Source organism: Procambarus clarkii, chromosome 18 (genome assembly GCF_040958095.1).
Source record: "Procambarus clarkii isolate CNS0578487 chromosome 18, FALCON_Pclarkii_2.0, whole genome shotgun sequence".
In the NCBI taxonomy this organism is placed as follows: Eukaryota; Metazoa; Arthropoda; class Malacostraca; order Decapoda; family Cambaridae; genus Procambarus; species Procambarus clarkii.
This window is the reverse complement of record NC_091167.1, coordinates 48,230,540-48,252,342: the sequence shown is the minus strand read 5'-3', so window position 1 is coordinate 48,252,342 and position 21,803 is coordinate 48,230,540. Positions and strand designations below refer to the sequence as shown.

Below are 21,803 nucleotides of genomic sequence, written 5' to 3'. Positions count from 1 at the left end.
CGACTCATATGATTCTGAGGCGCTTAATTATATAATCACCGGAATGAACTCAGGATGTTGCATATTGATGCTCGAAAGCTATTATTTTTTTAATTAAAATTAAAAAAATGTTTTAAATTTTTGTTATTTTATAAAATGTTGAAAGCAACAGTCAAATGAAAATTAATTCGTGAAAATCTCATAACTCTGAAGCAGGTATTAACTCACTTTACAATCTAAATTTAATAAATGTGTGCTGCTAATTATCAGTCTACAGATGTGGGTTTTGTTAAGACGCACCTTTTATGACAATGAAAAGGTTGGTGGAGATGTCTGGACTGTGGCGGCTGCCGGAGACGGTGGTGGTAGCCATAGGTGGGAGGGCGGGAGCCAGGGCCGTGCTCCTCCACCACAGTCTCCGCAACACTGTCCACGCCCTCTACCTGGCCCTCGACCACGCCCTCTACCTGGCCCTCGACCACCCCTCCCTCCACCTGGCCCTCGACCACGCCCTCTACCTGGCCCTCGACCACGCCCCCATCCACCTGGCCCTCAACCACTCCTGTCCACCGCACCTTGGAAAGCTTCTTACACAGAAAGGTCAGTACATATGTGTAAGTGTGTTCTCACCCGTTCCTTTCGCGACCACAGATCACATTCACTCGAAACATCTGCCACTAACTCGTTACTCTTGCCATGGCACCTCTGGGGGGCTTAATCTTCAATGGAACATCTTACCTGTTTGTGCCAGTGAAAGTTGAGCTGCTGTTTCCGGTCACGTTTGTCATGCATTGTTAATTACCTAAGTATAGTTACTGGATGAGAGCTACGCTGGTAGTGTCCAGTCTTCCCAGTACTCATTGTCGTATACAGCTTTGAAACTACTACACCTGGTGCACAGCTTTACTTGCTCTCAACTACACTGGGCTCCATCTGGTGTACTGTTAACACTTTACACGTGTTAACAGTACACCAGATGGAGGTGTACTGTTAACACGTGTTAACAGTACACCTCTTCCTCCTGGGGAAGGAGGCCTGGTCGACGACCGGGCCGCGGGGACACTAAGTCCCGAAAATACCTCAAGGTAACACCACCTCTAGGTAACCACCTGTCACCGCACACCGCGACGTCGTTAGCCCTCTTCACACCCTGCTCACCTCTGCCTAAAATATTTTAATCATTTTTACCATAAAATGCGACCCGTTTGAACTAAATTATATGGTTATATCTCTTTTTTGCATCATAATGTTTACAAATGAGTGCTAACGAGTATATGTGCATTATTAATGTCGGAAATTTCCAACACTATTCACTGCCTTTTAACATAATATGGCAAATAATTTTGTTTTTGTTTTTGTGTTAAATAAACTTTTAACGAATGGAGGGGGGTTAAATAACCTTTAACGATATATATATATATATATATATATATATATATATATATATATATATATATATATATATATATATATATATGTCGTACCTAGTAGCCAGAACGCACTTCTCAGCCTACTATGCAAGGCCCGATTTGCCTAATAAGCCAAGTTTTCATGAATTAATTGTTTTTCGATTACCTAACCTACCTAACCTAACCTAACATAGCTTTTTCGGCTACCTAACCTAACCTAACCCATAAAGATAGGTTAGGTTAGGTTAGGTAGGGTTGGTTAGGTTCGGTCATATATCTACGTTAATTTTAACTCCAATAAAAAAAAATTGACCTCATACATAATCAAATGGGTAGCTTTATCATTTCATAAGAAAAAAAATTGAGAAAATATAATAATTCAGGAAAACTTGGCCTATTAGGCAAATCGGGCCCTGAATTGTAGGCTGAGAAGTGCGTTCTGGCTACTAGGTACGACATATATATATATATATATATATATATATATATATATATATATATATATATGTCGTACCTAATAGCCAGAACGCACTTCTCAGCCTACTATGCAAGGCCAAATTTGCCTAATAAGCCAAGTTTTCCTGAATTAATATATTTTCTCTATTTTTTTTCTTAAGAAATGATAAAGCTACCCGTTTCATTATGTATGAGGTCAATTTTTTTTATTGGAGTTAAAATTAACGTAGATATATGACCGAACCTAACCAACCCTACCTAACCTAACCTAACCTATCTCTATAGGTTAGGTTAGGTTAGGTAGCCGAAAAAGTTAGGTTAGGTTAGGTTAGGTAGGTTAGGTAGTCGAAAAACAATTAATTCATGAAAACTTGGCTTATTAGGCAAATTTGGCCTTGCATAGTAGGCTGAGAAGTGCGTTCTGGCTATTAGGTACGACATATATATATATATATATATATATATATATATATATATATATATATATATATATATATATATATATATATATATATATATATATATATATATATATATGTATATGTATATATATATGTATATATATATATATATATATATATATATATATATATATATATAAATATATATATATATATATATATATATATATATATATATATATATATATATATATATATATATATATATATATATATATATATATAATTAAATATGACCGAAAAAGTAAGATTAATAATTCTAACACGAATTTTCTAAATCTTTCGTACATTTCTTTTCACTGCTAGTGGTAATTCAAAAATCAATTCTCCAAAATTCATTTTTATTTCTAGTCTGACGCGACACTTGAGCGCTTTTCGTAAAACTTATTACATTTTCAAAGACCTTAGTTTACACATACCCAACTGAATAGAACTTACACATCTCCGATTTGTTTATATCTACATTTGAGTGAGGTGGATGGGGTGAGGTGGTATTAATAGGGTATTAAATTCATCAACACAAGACAGAACACGAAACAATGGGTATTGAATGGAAGTGATTGTAGAAAGCCTATTGGTCCATATTTTTTGATGCTTCTATATTGGAGCGGAGTCTTGAGGTGGGTAGAATATAGTTGTGCATTAATTGGCTGTTGATTGCTGGGGTTGACGTCTTAATGTGTAGTGCCTCGCAAACGTCAAGCCGTCTGCTATCGCTGTATCTATCGATGATTTCTGTGTTGTTTACTAGGATTTCTCTGGCGATGGTTTGGTTGTGGGAAGAGATTATATGTTCCTTAATGGAGCCCTGTTGCTTATGCATCGTTAAACGCCTAGAAAGAGATGTTGTTGTCTTGCCTATATACTGCGTTTTTTGGAGCTTACAGTCCCCAAGAGGGCATTTGAAGGCATAGACGACGTTGGTCTCTTTTAAAGCGTTTTGCTTTGTGTCTGGAGAGTTTCTCATGAGTAGGCTGGCCGTTTTTCTGGTTTTATACTAAATCGTCAGTTGTATCCTCTGATTTTTGTCTGTAGGGATAACGTTTCTGTTAACAATATCTTTCAGGACCCTTTCCTCCGTTTTATGAGCTGTGGAATAGAAGTTCCTGTAAAATAGTCAAATAGGGTTATCTTGAGGTTATCTTGAGATGATTTCGGGGCTTTTTAGTGTCCCCGCGGCCCGGTCCTCGACCAGGCCTCCACCCCCAGGAAGCAGTCCATGACAGCTGACTAACACCCAGGTACCTATTTTACTGCTAGGTAACATATACTGCAGGTATGTTGACGACATTTTTACACAGGTACCTGATGTCAGACATCTGCAGGAGCTGAAGCAGGCATTTGAGCAGTTCCGTGCTGCGTTTCACTTACGAGATGGAAAAGGATGGGAAGCTGCCCTTTCTAGATGTAACAGTCATGGAAGAGAGCGGAGGTTTCCACACTGCAGTCTACACTAAGGAAACGAACAAGGGGGTATAGGTGTTGTGTTAGTTGTCTCTTCAGAGGTTGCATGGCGTTTCACTTTCCTTCTTATGATGACTTCGACGAAACAATTGGAGAAGCCGTTGTTGACTAGGACCTGCCTTACCCTACAGAGTTCTTCGTTGACTTGCTTCCATTCTGAGCTGTGGCTGAGAGCACGGTCGACATATGTGTTAACAACACTCCTCTTGTACCTGTCTGGGCAGTCGCTGTTGGCATTTAGGCACATTCCTATGTTCGTTTCCTTAGTGTAGACTGCAGTGTGGAAACCTCCGCTCTTTTCCATGACTGTTACATCTAGAAAGGGCAGCTTCCCATCCTTTTCCATCTCGTAAGTGAAACGCAGCACGGAACTGCTCAAATGCCTGCTTCAGCTCCTGCAGATGTCTGACATCAGGTACCTGTGTAAAAATGTCGTCAACATACCTGCAGTATATGGCCGGTTTCAAGTTCATGTCGACTAAGACTTTTTGCTCGATGGTACCCATGTAGAAGTTTGCAAACAGGACACCTAGGGGAGAACCCATGGCGACCCCATCTACTTGCTTATACATGTGCCCATCCGGGCTCAAGAAGGGTGCCTCTTTAGTACAAGCTTGGAGTAGTTTCCTTAGAATATTTTCTGGTATGTCAAGAGGAGTACAGGCTGGATCATGATGCACTCTGTCGGCTATCATCCCGATTGTCTCGTCCACAGGTACGTTGGTGAACAGTGATTCTACGTCCAACGAGGCTCTTATCCCTGTGGCCCGTGTGCCCCGCAGTAAGTCAAATAACCAGAAAACATTTTATACCAGTATATATACCAGTATATATTTATACCAGTGTATATACCAGTATATATTGGTATATACATATATATATATATATATATATATATCTATATATATATATATATATATATATATATATTAGTATATTTTGGTAGCAGTCTTTCCTGTAGACATATATTATTAAATATGACCGAAAAAGTAAGATTAATAATTCTAACACGAATTTTCTCAATCTTTCGTACATTACGCTTCACTGTTGGAGGTAAATCAAAAATCAATTCTCCAAAATTCATTTTTTATTTCTAGTCTGACGCGACACGAGCGCGTTTCGTAAAACTTATTACATTTTCAAAGACTTTAGTTCACAAATACACAACTGAATAGAACTTACGCATCTCCGATTTTATATCTACATTTGAGTGAGGTGGAAGGGGTGATGTGGCATTAACGCAAGACAGAACAAAATGTGGTATTAATAGGGTATTAATTTCATCAACACAAGACAGAACAAGAGTATTAATAGGGTATTAATTTCATCAACACAAGACAGAACACGAAACAATGGATATTGAATAGAAGTGTTTGTAGAAAGCCTATTGGTCCATATTTCTTGATGCTTCTATATTGGAGCGGAGTCTTGAGGTGGGTAGAATATAGTTGTGCAATAATTGGCTGTTGATTGCTGGTGTTGACTTCTTGATGTGTAGTGCCTCGCAAACGTCAAGCCGCCTGCTATCGCTGTATCTATCGATGATTTCTGTGTTGTTTACTAGGATTTCTCTGGCGATGGTTTGGTTGTGGGAAGAGATTATATGTTCCTTAATGGAGCCCTGTTGCTTATGCATCGTTAAACGCCTAGAAAGAGATGTTGTTGTCTTGCCTATATACTGGGTTTTTTGGAGCTTACAGTCCCCAAGTGGGCATTTGAAGGCATAGACGACGTTAGTCTCTTTTAAAGCGTTCTGTTTTGTGTCTGGAGAGTTTCTCATGAGTAGGCTGGCCGTTTTTCTGGTTTTATAGTAAATCGTCAGTTGTATCCTCTGATTTTTGTCTGTAGGGATAACGTTTCTATTAACAATATCTTTCAGGACCCTTTCCTCCGTTTTATGAGCTGTGGAAAAGAAGTTCCTGTAAAATAGTCTAATAGGGGGTATAGGTGTTGTGTTAGTTGTCTCTTCAGAGGTTGCATGGCTTTTCACTTTCCTTCTTATGATGTCTTCGACGAAACCATTGGAGAAGCCGTTATTGACTAGGTCCTGCCTTACCCAACAGAGTTCTTCGTCGACTTGCTTCCATTCTGAGCTGTGGCTGAGAGCACGGTCGACATATGCGTTAACAACACTCCTCTTGTACCTGTCTGGGCAGTCGCTGTTGGCATTTAGGTACATTCCTATGTTTGTTTCCTTAGTGTAGACTGCAGTGTGGAAACCTCCGCCCTTTTCCATGACTGTTATATCTAGAAAGGGCAGCTTCCCATCCTTTTCCATCTCGTAAGTGAAACGCAGCACGGAACTCTGCTCAAATGCCTCCTTCAGCTCCTGCAGATGTCTGACATCAGGTACCTGTGTAAAAATGTCGTCAACATACCTGCAGTATATGGCCGGTTTCAAGTTCATGTCGACTAAGACTTTTTGCTCGATGGTACCCATGTAGAAGTTTGCAAATAGGACACCTAGGGGAGAACCCATGGCGACCCCATCTACTTGCTTATACATGTGCCCATCCGGGCTCAAGAAGGGTGCCTCTTTAGTACAAGCTTGGAGTAGTTTCCTCAGAATATTTTCTGGTATGTCAAGAGGAGTACAGGCTGGATCACGATACACTCTGTCGGCTATCATTCCGATTGTCTCGTCCACAGGTACGTTGGTAAACAGCGATTCTACGTCCAACGTGGCTCTTATCCCTGTGGCCCGTGTGCCCCGCAGTAAGTCAACAAATTCCTTTGGAGACTTCAGACTGAAGGCGCAAGGAACATAAGGAGTCAGCAGGCCGTTGAGTCGCTTCGCCAGTCTGTACGTGGGTGTGGGTATCTGGCTAATGATTGGCCGAAGTGGGTTTCCAGGCTTGTGCGTCTTGACATTTCCATACGCATATCCAGGTTTATATTCCCCAATGATCTTTGGCAGGTGGAGTCCGGATTTCTTGGCGTTCACAGTTTCGATCAGTTTGTTGACCTTTGCTTTTAATTCGGCTGTAGTGTCCTTCGTTACCCTTTGGAACTTAGTTTGGTCAGAGAGTATGATGTTCATTTTCGCCAGATATTCGTCTTTTTTAAGAATGACATATATTGGCGACTTGTCACCTCTCCTGACAACTATCTCCTTGTTCTCACGAAGGCTCCAAAGGGTAACGAAGGACACTACAGCCGAATTAAAAGCAAAGGTCAACAAACTGATCGAAACTGTGAACGCCAAGAAATCCGGACTCCACCTGCCAAAGATCATTGGGGAATATAAACCTGGATATGCGTATGGAAATGTCAAGACGCAAAAGCCTGGAAACCCACTTCGGCCAATCATTAGCCAGATACCCACACCCACGTACAGACTGGCGAAGCGACTCAACGGCCTGCTGACTCCTTATGTTCCTTGTGCCTTCAGTCTGAAGTCTCCAAAGGAATTTGTTGACTTACTGCGGGGCACACGGGCCACAGGGATAAGAGCCTCGTTGGACGTAGAATCGCTGTTTACCAACGTACCTGTGGACGAGACAATCGGAATGATAGCCGACAGAGTGTATCGTGATCCAGCCTGTACTCCTCTTGACATACCAGAAAATATTCTGAGGAAACTACTCCAAGCTTGTACTATAGAGGCACCCTTCTTGAGCCCGGATGGGCACATGTATAAGCAAGTAGATGGGGTCGCCATGGGTTCTCCCCTAGGTGTCCTGTTTGCACACTTCTACATGGGTACCATCGAGCAAAAAGTCTTAGTCGACATGAACTTGAAACCGGCCATATACTGCAGGTATGTTGACGACATTTTTACACAGGTACCTGATGTCAGACATCTGCAGGAGCTGAAGGAGGCATTTGAGCAGAGTTCCGTGCTGCGTTTCACTTACGAGATGGAAAAGGATGGGAAGCTGCCCTTTCTAGATGTAACAGTCATGGAAAAGGGCGGAGGTTTCCACACTGCAGTCTACACTAAGGAAACAAACATAGGAATGTGCCTAAATGCCAACAGCGACTGCACAGACAGGTACAAGAGGAGTGTTGTTAACACATATGTCGACCGTGCTCTCAGCCACAGCTCAGAATGGAAGCAAGTCGACGAAGAACTCTGTAGGGTAAGGCAGGTCCTAGTCAATAACGGCTTCTCCAATGGTTTCGTCGAAGACATCATAAGAAGGAAAGTGAAAAGCCATGCAACCTCTGAAGAGACAACTAACACAACACCTATACCCCCTATTAGACTATTTTACAGGAACTTCTTTTCCACAGCTCATAAAACGGAGGAAAGGGTCCTGAAAGATATTGTTAATAGAAACGTTATCCCTACAGACAAAAATCAGAGGATACAACTGACGATTTACTATAAAACCAGAAAAACGGCCAGCCTACTCATGAGAAACTCTCCAGACACAAAACAGAACGCTTTAAAAGAGACTAACGTCGTCTATGCCTTCAAATGCCCACTTGGGGACTGTAAGCTCCAAAAAAACCCGTATATAGGCAAGACAACAACATCTCTTTCTAGGCGTTTAACGATGCATAAGCAACAGGGCTCCATTAAGGAACATATAATCTCTTCCCACAACCAAACCATCGCCAGAGAAATCCTAGTAAACAACACAGAAATCATCGATAGATACAGCGATAGCAGGCGGCTTGACGTTTGCGAGGCACTACACATCAAGAAGTCAACACCAGCAATCAACAGCCAATTATTGCACAACTATATTCTACCCACCTCAAGACTCCGCTCCAATTTAGAAGCATCAAGAAATATGGACCAATAGGCTTTCTACAAACACTTCTATTCAATATCCATTGTTTCGTGTTCTGTCTTGTGTTGATGAAATTAATACCCTATTAATACTCTTGTTCTGTCTTGTGTTGATGAAATTAATACCCTATTAATACCACATTTTGTTCTGTCTTGTGTTGATGAAATTAATACCCTATTAATACCACATTTTGTTCTGTCTTGTGTTAATGCCACATCACCCCTTCCACCTCACTCAAATGTAGATATAAAATCGGAGATGCGTAAGTTCTATTCAGTTGTGTATTTGTGAACTAAAGTCTTTGAAAATGTAATAAGTTTTACGAAACGCGCTCGTGTCGTGTCAGACTAGAAATAAAAAATGAATTTTGGAGAATTGATTTTTGATTTACCTCCAACAGTGAAGCGTAATGTACGAAAGATTGAGAAAATTCGTGTTAGAATTATTAATCTTACTTTTTCGGTCATATTTAATAATATATATATATATATATATATATATATATATATATATATATATATATATATATATATATATATATATATATATATATATATATATATATATATATTAGTATATTTTGGTAGCAGTCTTTCTTGTAGACATATATTATTAAATATGACCGAAAAAGTAAGATTAATAATTCTAACACGAATTTTCTCAATCTTTCGTACATTACGCTTCACTGTTGGAGGTAAATAAAAAATCACTTCTCCAAAATTCATTTTTATTTCTAGTCTGACGAGACACGGGCGCGTTTCGTAAAACTTATTACATTTTCAAAGACTTCACAAATACACAACTGATTAGAACTTGCGTTTCCCTGATTTTATATCTACATTTGAGTGAGGTGGGAAGGGTGATGTGGCATTAACACAAGACAGAACACTAGGGGATATTAATAGGGTATTAAAAGTATCAACACAAGACAGAACAGAAACAATGGGTATTGAATAGAAGTGTTTGTAGAAAGCCTATTGGTCCATATTTCTTGATGCTTCTATATTGGAGCGGAGTCTTGAGGTGGGTAGAATATAGTTGTGCAATAATTGGCTGTTGATTGCTGGTGTTGACTTCTTGATGTGTAGTGCCTCGCAAACGTCAAGCCGCCTGCTATCGCTGTATCTATCGATGATTTCTGTGTTGTTTACTAGGATTTCTCTGGCGATGGTTTGGTTATGGGAAGAGATTATATGTTCCTTAATGGAGCCCTGTTGTTTATGCATCGTTAAACGCCTAGAAAGAGATGTTGTTGTCTTGCCTATATACTGGGTTTTTTGGAGCTTACAGTCCCCAAGTGGGCATTTGAAGGCATAGACGACGTTAGTCTCTTTTAAAGCGTTCTGTTTTGTGTCTGGAGAGTTTCTCATGAGTAGGCTGGCCGTTTTTCTGGTTTTATAGTAAATCGTCAGTTGTATCCTCTGATTTTTGTCTGTAGGGATAACGTTTCTATTAACAATATCTTTCAGGACCCTTTCCTCTGTTTTATGAGCTGTGGAAAAGAAGTTCCTGTAAAATAGTCTAATAGGGGGTATAGGTGTTGTGTTAGTTGTCTCTTCTGAGGTTGCATGGCTTTTCACTTTCCTTCTTATGATGTCTTCGATGAAACCATTGGAGAAGCCGTTATTGACTAGGGTAAGGCAGGTCCTAGTCAATAACGGCTTCTCCAATGGTTTCATCGAAGACATCATAAGAAGGAAAGTGAAAAGCCATGCAACCTCCGAAGAGACAACTAACACAACACCTATACCCCCTATTAGACTATTTTACAGGAACTTCTTTTCCACAGCTCATAAAACAGAGGAAAGGGTCCTGAAAGATATTGTTAATAGAAACGTTATCCCTACAGACAAAAATCAGAGGATACAACTGACGATTTACTATAAAACCAGAAAAACGGCCAGCCTACTCATGAGAAACTCTCCAGACACAAAACAGAACGCTTTAAAAGAGACTAACGTCGTCTATGCCTTCAAATGCCCACTTGGGGACTGTAAGCTCCAAAAAACCCAGTATATAGGCAAGACAACAACATCTCTTTCTAGGCGTTTAACGATGCATAAACAACAGGGCTCCATTAAGGAACATATAATCTCTTCCCATAACCAAACCATCGCCAGAGAAATCCTAGTAAACAACACAGAAATCATCGATAGATACAGCGATAGCAGGCGGCTTGACGTTTGCGAGGCACTACACATCAAGAAGTCAACACCAGCAATCAACAGCCAATTATTGCACAACTATATTCTACCCACCTCAAGACTCCGCTCCAATATAGAAGCATCAAGAAATATGGACCAATAGGCTTTCTACAAACACTTCTATTCAATACCCATTGTTTCTGTTCTGTCTTGTGTTGATACTTTTAATACCCTATTAATATCCCCTAGTTTTCTGTCTTGTGTTAATGCCACATCACCCTTCCCACCTCACTCAAATGTAATGCCACATCACCCTTCCCACCTCACTCAAATGTAGATATAAAATCAGGGAAACGCAAGTTCTAATCAGTTGTGTATTTGTGAAGTCTTTGAAAATGTAATAAGTTTTACGAAACGCGCCCGTGTCGCGTCAGACTAGAAATAAAAATGAATTTTGGAGAAGTGATTTTTGATTTACCTCCAACAGTGAAGCGTAATGTACGAAAGATTGAGAAAATTCGTGTTAGAATTATTAATCGTACTTTTTCGGTCATATTTAATAATATATATATATATATATATATATATATATATATATATATATATATATATATATATATATATATATATATATATATATATATATATATATATATATATTTAGGGGTACCACCACTGGTTTAATTAAAGGGACCCACATCCTCGAAGAAGAAAATAAATAGTGTTCAGAGAAGACCTTGTGGATTCTCACTGAATACTTTAATCTTTTCCTCTCCTACCACCCCTGTTATTTTTTTTTTATTTGATTTTATTGCAATGCTACAGTTTACAGAAAACACACACTTATATAACAATATACCAATCAGTGTTCGAAGACTTCGTCCAGCTCCTCGGGGGTCGGGTGCGTACCCAAGATACAGCACGCATTTCCCCTCTGAACAGCGACACTGAGGCGCTGGAACATAAAACTGGCTGCTCTTGGGTCTCTAGTCTTCCCAATGAGTTCCTCGCCCAGCTCCTTCAGGAACTTAAGTGCACATTTACCCCAGGCGCCCAGAGTCTCAGAGCCTATTGGCCCGAACCTGTAACAACGTTCTAGGTCCCTGTACTTGTTAGTTTTCTGGGTCTCCCTGAAGGTGGCCGCCCCGCCTCCTCTTCAGCTGCGCTGTAAGGTAGATAGGTATCAGCCAATGTGGATGCACACGTGTAGTCCCACACGACCTGTTTACCTTCCCTCCACGGCTGCAGGGTGACTCCATCTGGGCGTTTTTGGCTGTTGTCAGGCCTGCACAACTGAGGTTCCCTTTGTGCTGGGCACCCAGCTGAAGCCAAACTTCTCTTGATGATGTCATTGACTGCTTCATGTCTGGCAATCTTTCCCTGTGTCTTACGACAGATGAGACCATGGCTGCCGTATTGGTCTGCCCGTGCATGGCCGCAAATACACCGGTGCTCGGTGGAGATAGGGGCGGCAAGGCGCAGAGCAACACCAATACTTAGGGTCCGATGGTCCAGGCGGGTTCCCAAGGCGGAATTAGGGACTGCCAACAGGAAGTCCCTGGCATGGGGAGCTTGCACAGTTAGAAGACGCGCTTTGTCCTTCCTGGAAGCTGCCTCCAGCAATGATGTGGCGATGTTCTCCACTATGGGGCTATCCCATTTGGACTGTTTGCAGTCATTTGGAAAAGTCGGTCGAGGATGAGAGTTGACAAGAGTGTCCCACTGACCGGCTCCTTCCGCGAATTTGGGATCATCAATCCCAATGAAGTCTCTTAGGTGTTCCGGTAGTATTTCCTTAACTAATTCACCTGTTGCACTGGTCGAGGATAAGAATGCCGGCAATGCTAACTGTGTCGCCTTGCGAATACCTATCCCCCGGAGTCTAACTGGGAGCGTTGCTTGGTCCCATTGGTCATCTTGCAGGGAGAGGTTTAACACTTTCACGGTTATTGACCTTAGGAGTGTGCCATATTCTGTTAATTTTGGGCTGTCGAAGGAGGGAGCACACCTTAGGAAATAGGTCAGTCTGGGCAAAGCCAGGCACCTTGTGAGAAGGTACAGAGCATCGTGGGCGTCCAAAGCCCCTATTCTTCCCTCCATCCTCCTCAGGTCGTTCAGCTTTTCTTCGAGGACTACCTCAATGGCGCTCGAGCCCAGAGGTGCCCCTAGCAGCACACTGTCGGTGGGAGCGATCACTTGGGCTCCTGGCAATATGGTTCGCACTGCATCTATGGTTGGTTGGCTAGATGAGAAGATTTCACACTTTAATGGGTTTAGGGTGAGTCCTAACTCCTCTCCCTTAGATTTCACCAGCTGTAGATCTTCTAGCAGGGACTCCTGTGCCCCTGCCAGGGTGCCATCGTCCAGGAACCAGATGTTGAGTTCGCTGGTTAACCTGCTTGTGACCTCTTTAACAGCCATGCAAAAAAGAAAAGGGGCAAGTGGGTCTCCCTGTTGGACACCTTCTGCAGAAACAACTTCATGTTCCCCAAACAGCAGCGTCGATTCCCTACTGTACCCTGCTGAGACGAAGGGGAGTAGAGAAGGAAAGCTTGTTCGAACTGCTTCCAGTACCACATCCCTTTTTACCTGGTTGAAGGCATTTTTAAAGTCTAATTTAATTAATGCCTTATTTTCTGGGAGGTGCTTGATATAGGCTCGTGCTGCATGAGCTGCTGCTTCACAGCCATGGGGGACACCAAAACCTAGTTGATGGGGTCGAAGCATCGTCGCAGCGTCTATGCTAATTTTTCTGACAGCTGCCCTAGCAACAAGGCGCCGAAGTGTGTTACCCACGGCAATGGGTCTGACTCCACCATCTTTCTTCTTGAGGGCACAAAGGGATGCTCCAAAGAAAAGTGGTTTAATTGTATCTGGGATCAACCCAGAGAGGCAGTCGTTGACAAACTTCGTGACCTCTGACAATAGTGTCTCGGCAACTTCTCCGAGAACTGGATTTACCATCTCCTTGAGGTGCTGAGGTCTTACTCCAGTGTATCCCCCTGCCGAGCCTGGCGGAAATGACATGATGGCTTTGTATACCTCTGACGCTTGGAGGAATAGAGGTCCCATGTCTGGGACATTTGTGTCCTGAGCAGTGGGTTCCCACGGTACTCTAGGAGGGTGCTTCTCTCTCAGTGAGTTGGCAGTAGCGGTATTTCTAGGGGCGATTGTGTCTTCGCTGGTAAGTAACCTAATTCCCCCTACTGTGTTGCCCTCTTCAATTTTTTTTGGTCACTTGTGTTCCAAGTTTAAAATTGTCATTGGAACTCTTGGGACTGCCACGACGGTTTTTGCGTTGAGGAGGGATGGGGATCAAGTTGTCAGTATATATATGTATATATATATATATATATATATATATATATATATATATATATATATATATATATATATATATATATATACATATATATATATATATATGTATATATATATATATATATGTATATATATATATATATATATATATATATATATATATATATATATATATATATATATGTATATATATATATATATATATATATATATATATATATATGTATATATATATATATATATATATATATATATATATATATATTTATATATATATATATATATATATATATGTATATATATATATATATATATAGAGAGAGAGAGAGAGAGAGAGAGAGAGAGAGAGAGAGAGAGAGAGAGAGAGAGAGAGAGAGAGAGAGAGAGCGAGAGAATTTTTCGGTTATAATCTAAAAAAGTAATAATTATAACAGCACTATTATTTACGACAAACCTTAATACTGCTACATAAAAGCTAAATGTGTGCTATATGACGATGTCAACGCAATCTGTTGGATGCACCTGGACCCCATTTTTTGTTTCCCGGTGGAAGGCAGTGATCTTTCGGACATCCTTGTAATTTCATTCTTACTATAAGATTTTTACTCCTCAAAAGTGATATGGGTGCTGCCTTGGTCGACAATAGTCAGCTCACCCACGACAGTCCTGAACTCGAGACTTGTTCCGATGGGAACCCGTGAACCGTGTCGGTGGAGACTGATTTGTTTGGGATAACCAGTGAGGTATTGGTGATTGTACCCACGTAACCCGGGATGGACCAGTTGAATTACTATATGGAATTAACGTCCGTCTGTCCTTTAAGCTAAGACTTGTTTTTACAATATATTAATGTCCTGTGTGAAAGCGACACTGTGTAGTTATACTTCTGAAGATAATATATTGGTGAAGGTGTAATTGTGTCTTGTTTACCTTCTTTATTCTTTGCACAATTACTTGCTACCGCCAATTCTTGAGAACTTACCATTGACTTGGGGTGGGATCATAGAAGAAGAGGCTTAAAGTCAAATTACAGAAAAACCCGGTTTCTTGCTCTAGCAGACCGTAACACTTGTTATAGGTCAAGCCTTCAGGTGGAGCCGGCCAGCGCGTTGCAGCGATCGGCCAGTGTCTTGTTGGAGAGTTAAAGTGGCGTGTTGACACTTTGATGATACTGTAGAGAACTGGTCAATGATTTACTGAGAAAGGTTACCTGGTTGATTCCTGGTTGATGGGGTTCTGGGAGTTGTTCTACTCCCCAAGCCCGGCCCGAGGCCAGGCTCGACTTGTGAGAGTTTGGTCCACCAGGCTGTTGCTTGGAGCGGCCCGCAGGCCCACATACCCACCACAGCCCGGTTGGTCCGGCACTCCTTGACTCGTGAGCGTGAGTACCATAGATGAAAGGCTCAGGGAGGGTACCTTGAGTGTTGTTCGATAGAAGATAAAAGTGGACTCTCCGGGATATAAGATCGTAGAAGTTCTAATGTAGTGTCCTGTGTGAAAGTGACACCTTCGATGTTATGTCCATACATAAGAAGTGTATGTAGTTAGGAAGTATAAATGGTGATGGTTTTGTTTAGTGTTGTTTGCTCCCATTCCCGTTGGATTGACTATTACTGCCAGTTCTCAATAACTTACCTAAGCCTCGAGGTTGGATAAGGTAGGAAGAGGCACTAAGGCCCCATAGAAAGTTTGAACAGGAAGAACATGGTTACTAAGTGGGACTGTAACATAATTTGCATCCCCAGCGAGATCTGACTTCTTGTCAGGTAAGTTAGACTGGATTAGGCCAGTGATTAGTGCAACCTTCTTGCACAGACTTCTTTTTGTGTTTAAGTGCAGTATTAAGAGAGTGAGCAATGGCGGAGAAAACATCAACTGATACTGGGCGATGTTCAGAGATTCTTAAACCAAGAGAATTGTCTCTCCAAATTCAAGTGCTTAGGAAAATAAGAGCTAGTGTTGGTAAGTGCCTGGAATTAATAGTGAAAGAAAGTGATTCATGTGTCGAGATCCTCTCGAAAGTGTCTTGGCATTTGAAATCAGACGGCAAACTGGAGAGTGTAGTCCGTAGCAAAGTAGCGACTGTCATGGAGTCTACTAACGAGGAAGACCAGGGAAGTGATGGTGACAGTGACCCATGTGAACTATATGTGATCCTATTGACAATGAAACTGCCAGAATTAGAAATAAATTGTGAAATCGAATTGAACAGATTAGAGAAAGAGAAAGGAGAGAAATGGAAGAGGAAGGAAAGAAATGGAAGAGAGAGAAATAAGAAAGAGAGAAAGAAAGACAAGACAGGAGATAAATGGAAGAAAAAGAAAGACAGGAAAACGAGAAACAAGATTTTGTTTCATTTCTTCCATTTTCAACAAGAAATGAACTTCCATTTCCAACAAGAAATGGAAGTGCTAAGATTAGGTGGTAGAAGAGAATCCAATGGTTTCGACCCAGCGAAGAATATAAAAATAGTGGCAAAATTCAGTGAGATGGAGGTGTCAACGTTCTCTGCTGCCTTCTAGATAGCTTCTGCCTCATTAGACTTGTCAAGGGACAATTGGGCTATTACGATTCAATCATTGCTGTTTGGGAAGGCCCAAATAGCGTACTACACATCTTCAGTAAGTGAGTCGATTGAATATGACGCTGTCAAGAATGTGGTGATGATGGCTTTCAGTTGGTGCCTGAATCATATTGGAAGAAGTTTCGTAACCATAAAAAAAAACAGCAGAGCACATACCTTTTTAAGGAGTTCAATTACATTAAGGAGCGTTGTTGTGTGTGTGTGTGTCTCAGAAGATTGAAAATAAGGAGCAGCTGGAACAACTTGTCCTTTTAGAAGATTTCTGGGAGTATCTATCGGGTGATCTGAAAACCTACTGGGAGGAAAAGCATGTAGAGACTTTGGATGTTGTAGCAATCATGGCTGAAATTTAATTTTAACCTATTGGCCCTCTACAAGATATATTTCAAAGACCTACTCAAAACCTTTAACCAAATATAAGCAGGAGGAGATAACCATCCCCCTAGGTGCCATGAAGAAACCCGCAGGTACACCAAGACGTATTATGTGAGTGAGAACGTGAGTACACTTGAACTAATAACTCCGACACCAAATGTTTTGTTATTGACGAGAAAAACACTTATCTCGGGTATACAAATATGTGGGATTTAAGTGATGAAAAATGTCGGACTTACGAGACGAGGAAAGTCAGACTTGAGGTCTGAGGAAGGTCGGATTTCAGGGATCTCCGGTTGCTTCCTTGATAATCACCTCCAACAGAGTACTCATGCATTTTAAGTTTTGTCATGAAGGCGAAAATAGAATGGTCAATTTGAGGTCCGATTTTTTACATCATCGAAATGATTAACACAAATCCACGAGTGACGCTAAAACTCATCATAAAACTGCGTTCCGTGATTCATTTTGCACCTCCATTACTCTTTGTTAAAATCTGATCTCAATTCTCCCTTTTCAATACACACAAGCCCCAAAATATAATTGTAAGTATAAAGTATAGAAAGATGGTTTATTGTTCAGGTGGAGAGAGAGGTTACTGCGGCCCCTCTACCGCCACAGTCGTGGTGCAGCGACACCACACTGCTGACGACAATGTGATAACAACCTCAATCTTTATTTTGAACCACAGTTAAATACCTGCGAGTATGTTAGAAGGTCCTGGTAGTTCAGTTGGGTTCGTTCTCGACTCACAATAGAGAATTCCGGGTTCGAATCCAGGGAGGGGCAGAAATGGCACGGCGCATTTCCTATCTACTAATCTAATAAGAACATAAGAATGAAGGTAACTTCAGATGGCCTATTAGCCCATACGAGGCAGCTCCTATTTATTACCACCCAATCCCACTCATATACATGTCCCTGTTCACCTATCTTGAGAGGATTTCAGGGCTTAGCGTCCCCGCGGCCCGGTCCTCGACCAGGCCTCCTTTTTGTTACACAACCCCAGGAAGCAGTCCGTACCAGCTGTTTACCTAAAAGGTACCTATTTACTGCTAGAGGAAAACAGGTGCATCAGGGTGAAAGAAACTCTGCCCATTTGTTTCCTCCTCAACCGCGGTTCGAACTCGGAACCTCAGGACTACGAATCTGAAGCGCTGTCCACTCAGATGTCATGCCCCTGCTTACCTAGCAGAAGTAGGTACCCAGGAGTTAGTCAGTTTGTTGTGGTGTTAAATCCTGGTCGGGGTCAGTAATTCGACCTTGGTGGTGGGGCGGAAGGGGAGGACCTTGATATAAGCCTAATGTGTATGAATACACTCTGGCTTCTTGTCCCCCGACACAATGAATTATTATTAATATATAGCCGTTTCCCTGTATTATTTTGAAACAATGAGCTTTCCACTCTGGACTAATATGTTTACTAGGATGGTTCCAGTAATCACTCCAGGGTAAGCGGTGACCTCTTGACTACAGTTCAGATACACTTACGTTTCGTGAGTAGTTACCCCGCGGGAGTGGCTGTGACCTCTTCACTACATAACACGTTATGGTTCGCGAGTGTGGCAGGAGTTAATAGTATTATAAGAGACGAGCCTACCCCACAATGGCAAATGAAAAAACAAACTCATTATTCTTAAACTTCAAAGTCACCTCGTTGTTGTAGTCAAATATACTTCACTATGTCCACGAGTTCTATGGAATATGTTAAAGCAATCTAGATTTATGTTTGTATAATACGTCTATAATCAGAACCTGAGAGGTTATTTTTAATACAACTATTTATGCCTGGTATTTAGTGTTACTGAAGCAACTTGCTACAGTTAGAGTGTATCCGAGTGGAGAGTATGAACAGGAATTTATACATTTTTAGGTTGAGTCATCAAAAATTCCTTCCCCCTGTCCCATCTGAAATCCTTATTATGTGCACTTCTAAGTACTATATAATTGTAATGGATTGCCACTTTCCCCTGATCACCTTCCCTCATCAAAAGTTCATGGTGTTTTAACAGTTGAAAACATATATTCTTGGCTCAATTCCCAGCATTTTGTCTCGATGCCATTAAATTTGTTTTTTAATCACACATGCAACATCAACAGACGGGGGTGTGAGGGTGTACCGGAGGTGTCTGTACTGCAACAACGGGGACCCGGACGTCCAACTTCTCCCCAACTTGAACATCTACTCACCCGACTTTCCCGGGGACGACCTCTTCCAAGGTAAACTATCACTATAAGAAACTATATAAAGCTCTCTGCCAGCATTTAGCTTCTCAACTTTACGTTTAATTATGGTTGAAAATGCTCAAGAGTGACCATCACAGTAACTGTAATCTAAAAATTTCTCATAAATGTTCTTCTACCATCTTAAAATGTACAAACTGTACAAAGGAATCACATTTCTAATGACGAATCGTGTGTTGTGCTAAGTACTAATAGCATAATATTAACGCTATAAGAGAGAATGTTTGTCTGTTCAAAGTTGGAGACCAGACGCCTCAACCATATTGGGAGAGGGAATGGTCTGGGGTACACGATGAATATAGGCTGGTCGGGCTCGACAGAGTTGAAAAGGAATAGGTGTAATGGTCACATTCAGACGCCAAAGACTATTTTTGGCACTGCCCATTGGCTATGCAGTTAAATATTTTGAAAACAAACTTAACTAGGTTCAACTAATTCCTTGTAATATAATTCCTTGTAATATAAATCCTTGTAATATAACCACCATTGGTCACTGATCTCAGGAAGATAAACATAAATTTTCCGTGAGCCAGTAGTCCACTATGGCTGACAATAGCCATGTAACTTGGAACTTTTGTTTCGAGTAGCTGAATCTAAAACAACAACAGCTTCAAAGGTTTCTCACACTACACCGTGTCTCAGAGTAGTAGTAGGCACCCTTCAGTCTTGAGAGACTATGGAGTTGTGCTCAGGATGTCAGTCCTGGTGCAGCGTCTGGTGTTACTTATGAGGCCAATCAAAGAATGTCAATCCATCTCACAGTGTGAACAAGCGAAGTCGGATTCTGGTCTGTCTTCCTGGCTACCGGCTTTTCATCTCTGTCTATTTGCCTCCGATTACTTGGCAAGTGTCTCCTCGAACCTGGAGAGGCCTTTCTGCACAGATTTCCTCCTGTCTGATCGGTCTGCTGCCAGTGTTTTCCACGTTGCAAGATCGACGTCCATAGCTTTCCGGTTCCTCTTGCTTACATCTTTGTACCGTAGTTTGCCTGTTGGACGTTTTCCCTTCGTCATCTCTATGTACAGGAGAGTTGACGTATCTCTTGAAAATCCTGCCGTCGCCCATTTGCATCACGTGCGTGAGCCAGTGCATTCGTCTCTTCACAATCATTCGTCTCTTCACTCTTCCCACTCGCTTCATCATTGTGTACATGCTGAGGATATTAGCTCTTCCTAGGACGCTGTTGTTTGTCACCCAGTTCTGCCAGGTGAAGTTCAAGATGTGACGGTGGCAGCGCATGTGATATGCATTCCGCTTTCTTTCCTGTCGAATGCGGAGTGTTCAGGACTCACTGCCATATAAACTTATTGCTGGTCCATATTCTCTTTGTTATTCTGGACATGGTTGTAGATGCCATACTGATGCATTTGTTGAGCTCCGTGTCAAGAGAGACGGAGTCAGAGATTGTGAAGCCCAAGTGCACGAAGTCGTGGACGACTTTCAGTTTGTAATCAGAGATCCCGATGTTAGGGGTGGAGTCCACTTCTAGTCTCCATGACCTGTGTTTTCTTCAGGCTGATGGTGAGTCCGAAAGCCTGGCAGGCCTCGCTGAAGTGAGTCATGAGCTGTTGGAGGTCTTCAGCTGAGTGGGCCGTGACTGCTGCATCGTCGGCAAAAGAGAAGTCACGCAGACACCTCAGCCGAACCTTTGACTTGGCTCTTAGCCTGGCGAGGTTGAAGAGCTTTTCGTCCGACCTAGTCAGGAGGTAGATGCCTTTTTTGGCAGATCCGAAGGCGTGCTTCTGGATAACTGTGAAGAAAGTTCCGAATAGGGCTGGAGCCAGAACGCAACCCAACTTTACTCTGCTTCGGATGTTGAAGGCATCTGATGTTGATCCGTGAAAGACCGCGGTGCCCTTTATGTTCTCGTGGAAAGATCTGTTGATGATGAGGAGCCTGGGTGGACATCCGATCTTTGAAAGAATTTTGAACAGGCCCTCGCTGCTGACGAGGTTGAAGGCCTTCATCAATTCTATGAAGGCTATGAAGAGTGGCCGCTTCTGCTCCCTGCATTTCTCCTGCAGTTGTCTGAGGGAAAAGCCCATGTCGATGCTGGACCTATTAACATGGAATCCGAACTGTGACTCTGGGTAGATTCTCTGCAAGTACTTGGAGCCTCTTCAATGTGACTCGAGCAGGCCGCTTTCCAACAATACTGAAAAGGGAGATGCCACGGTAATTGTTGCACTTGCCCCTGTCACCTCTATTCTTGTTCAGCGTGATGTTGTTGGCACCATTCAAGTTCTGTGGCACCTCTCCTTCTCTCCAGCAGAGGCAGAGGATGTCGTGCAACTATATGAGTAGGTTACCTTTGAAGCACTACAAGACCTCTGCAAGAATGACGTCTTTTCCAGAAGCTTTGCCAGAACCAAGGGAATCTAGGGGCTTCCCTGAGATTTTCGAGGGTCAGTTAGCTGTTGAGCTCCTTTTACACAGGCAGACAATGGCGCTCAGGGCATTTTCGGTGACCACATTCTCCCTGGCGTATAGCTCGGAGTAGTGCTCGACCCAGCACTTCTGCTGCAGTGTCTGGTCCTGAATCACGCATAAATCGCCTGTGGCAGACTTCAGGGGGGGGCGGTCTTCTTCAGGATTGGGCCAAGGACCTGTTTGATGCCGTCATA

The 21,803-nt window shown here is 41.9% G+C and overlaps 1 protein-coding gene across 1 annotated transcript in view; it reads left to right on the top strand.

Annotated features, from left to right (window-relative positions):
* The first annotated feature begins 304 nt into the window (after positions 1-304).
* Positions 305-21,803, top strand: part of LOC123754467 (glutamate receptor ionotropic, delta-1-like) — a 72,867-nt gene continuing 51,368 nt past the window's right edge. The window contains exons 1-2 of the mRNA XM_069326589.1: positions 305-579; positions 19,036-19,155. Of these exons, the coding sequence (XP_069182690.1) occupies positions 309-579; positions 19,036-19,155 (391 nt within the window). The 5' untranslated portion in view covers positions 305-308. The remainder of the gene's footprint in view (positions 580-19,035; positions 19,156-21,803) is intronic.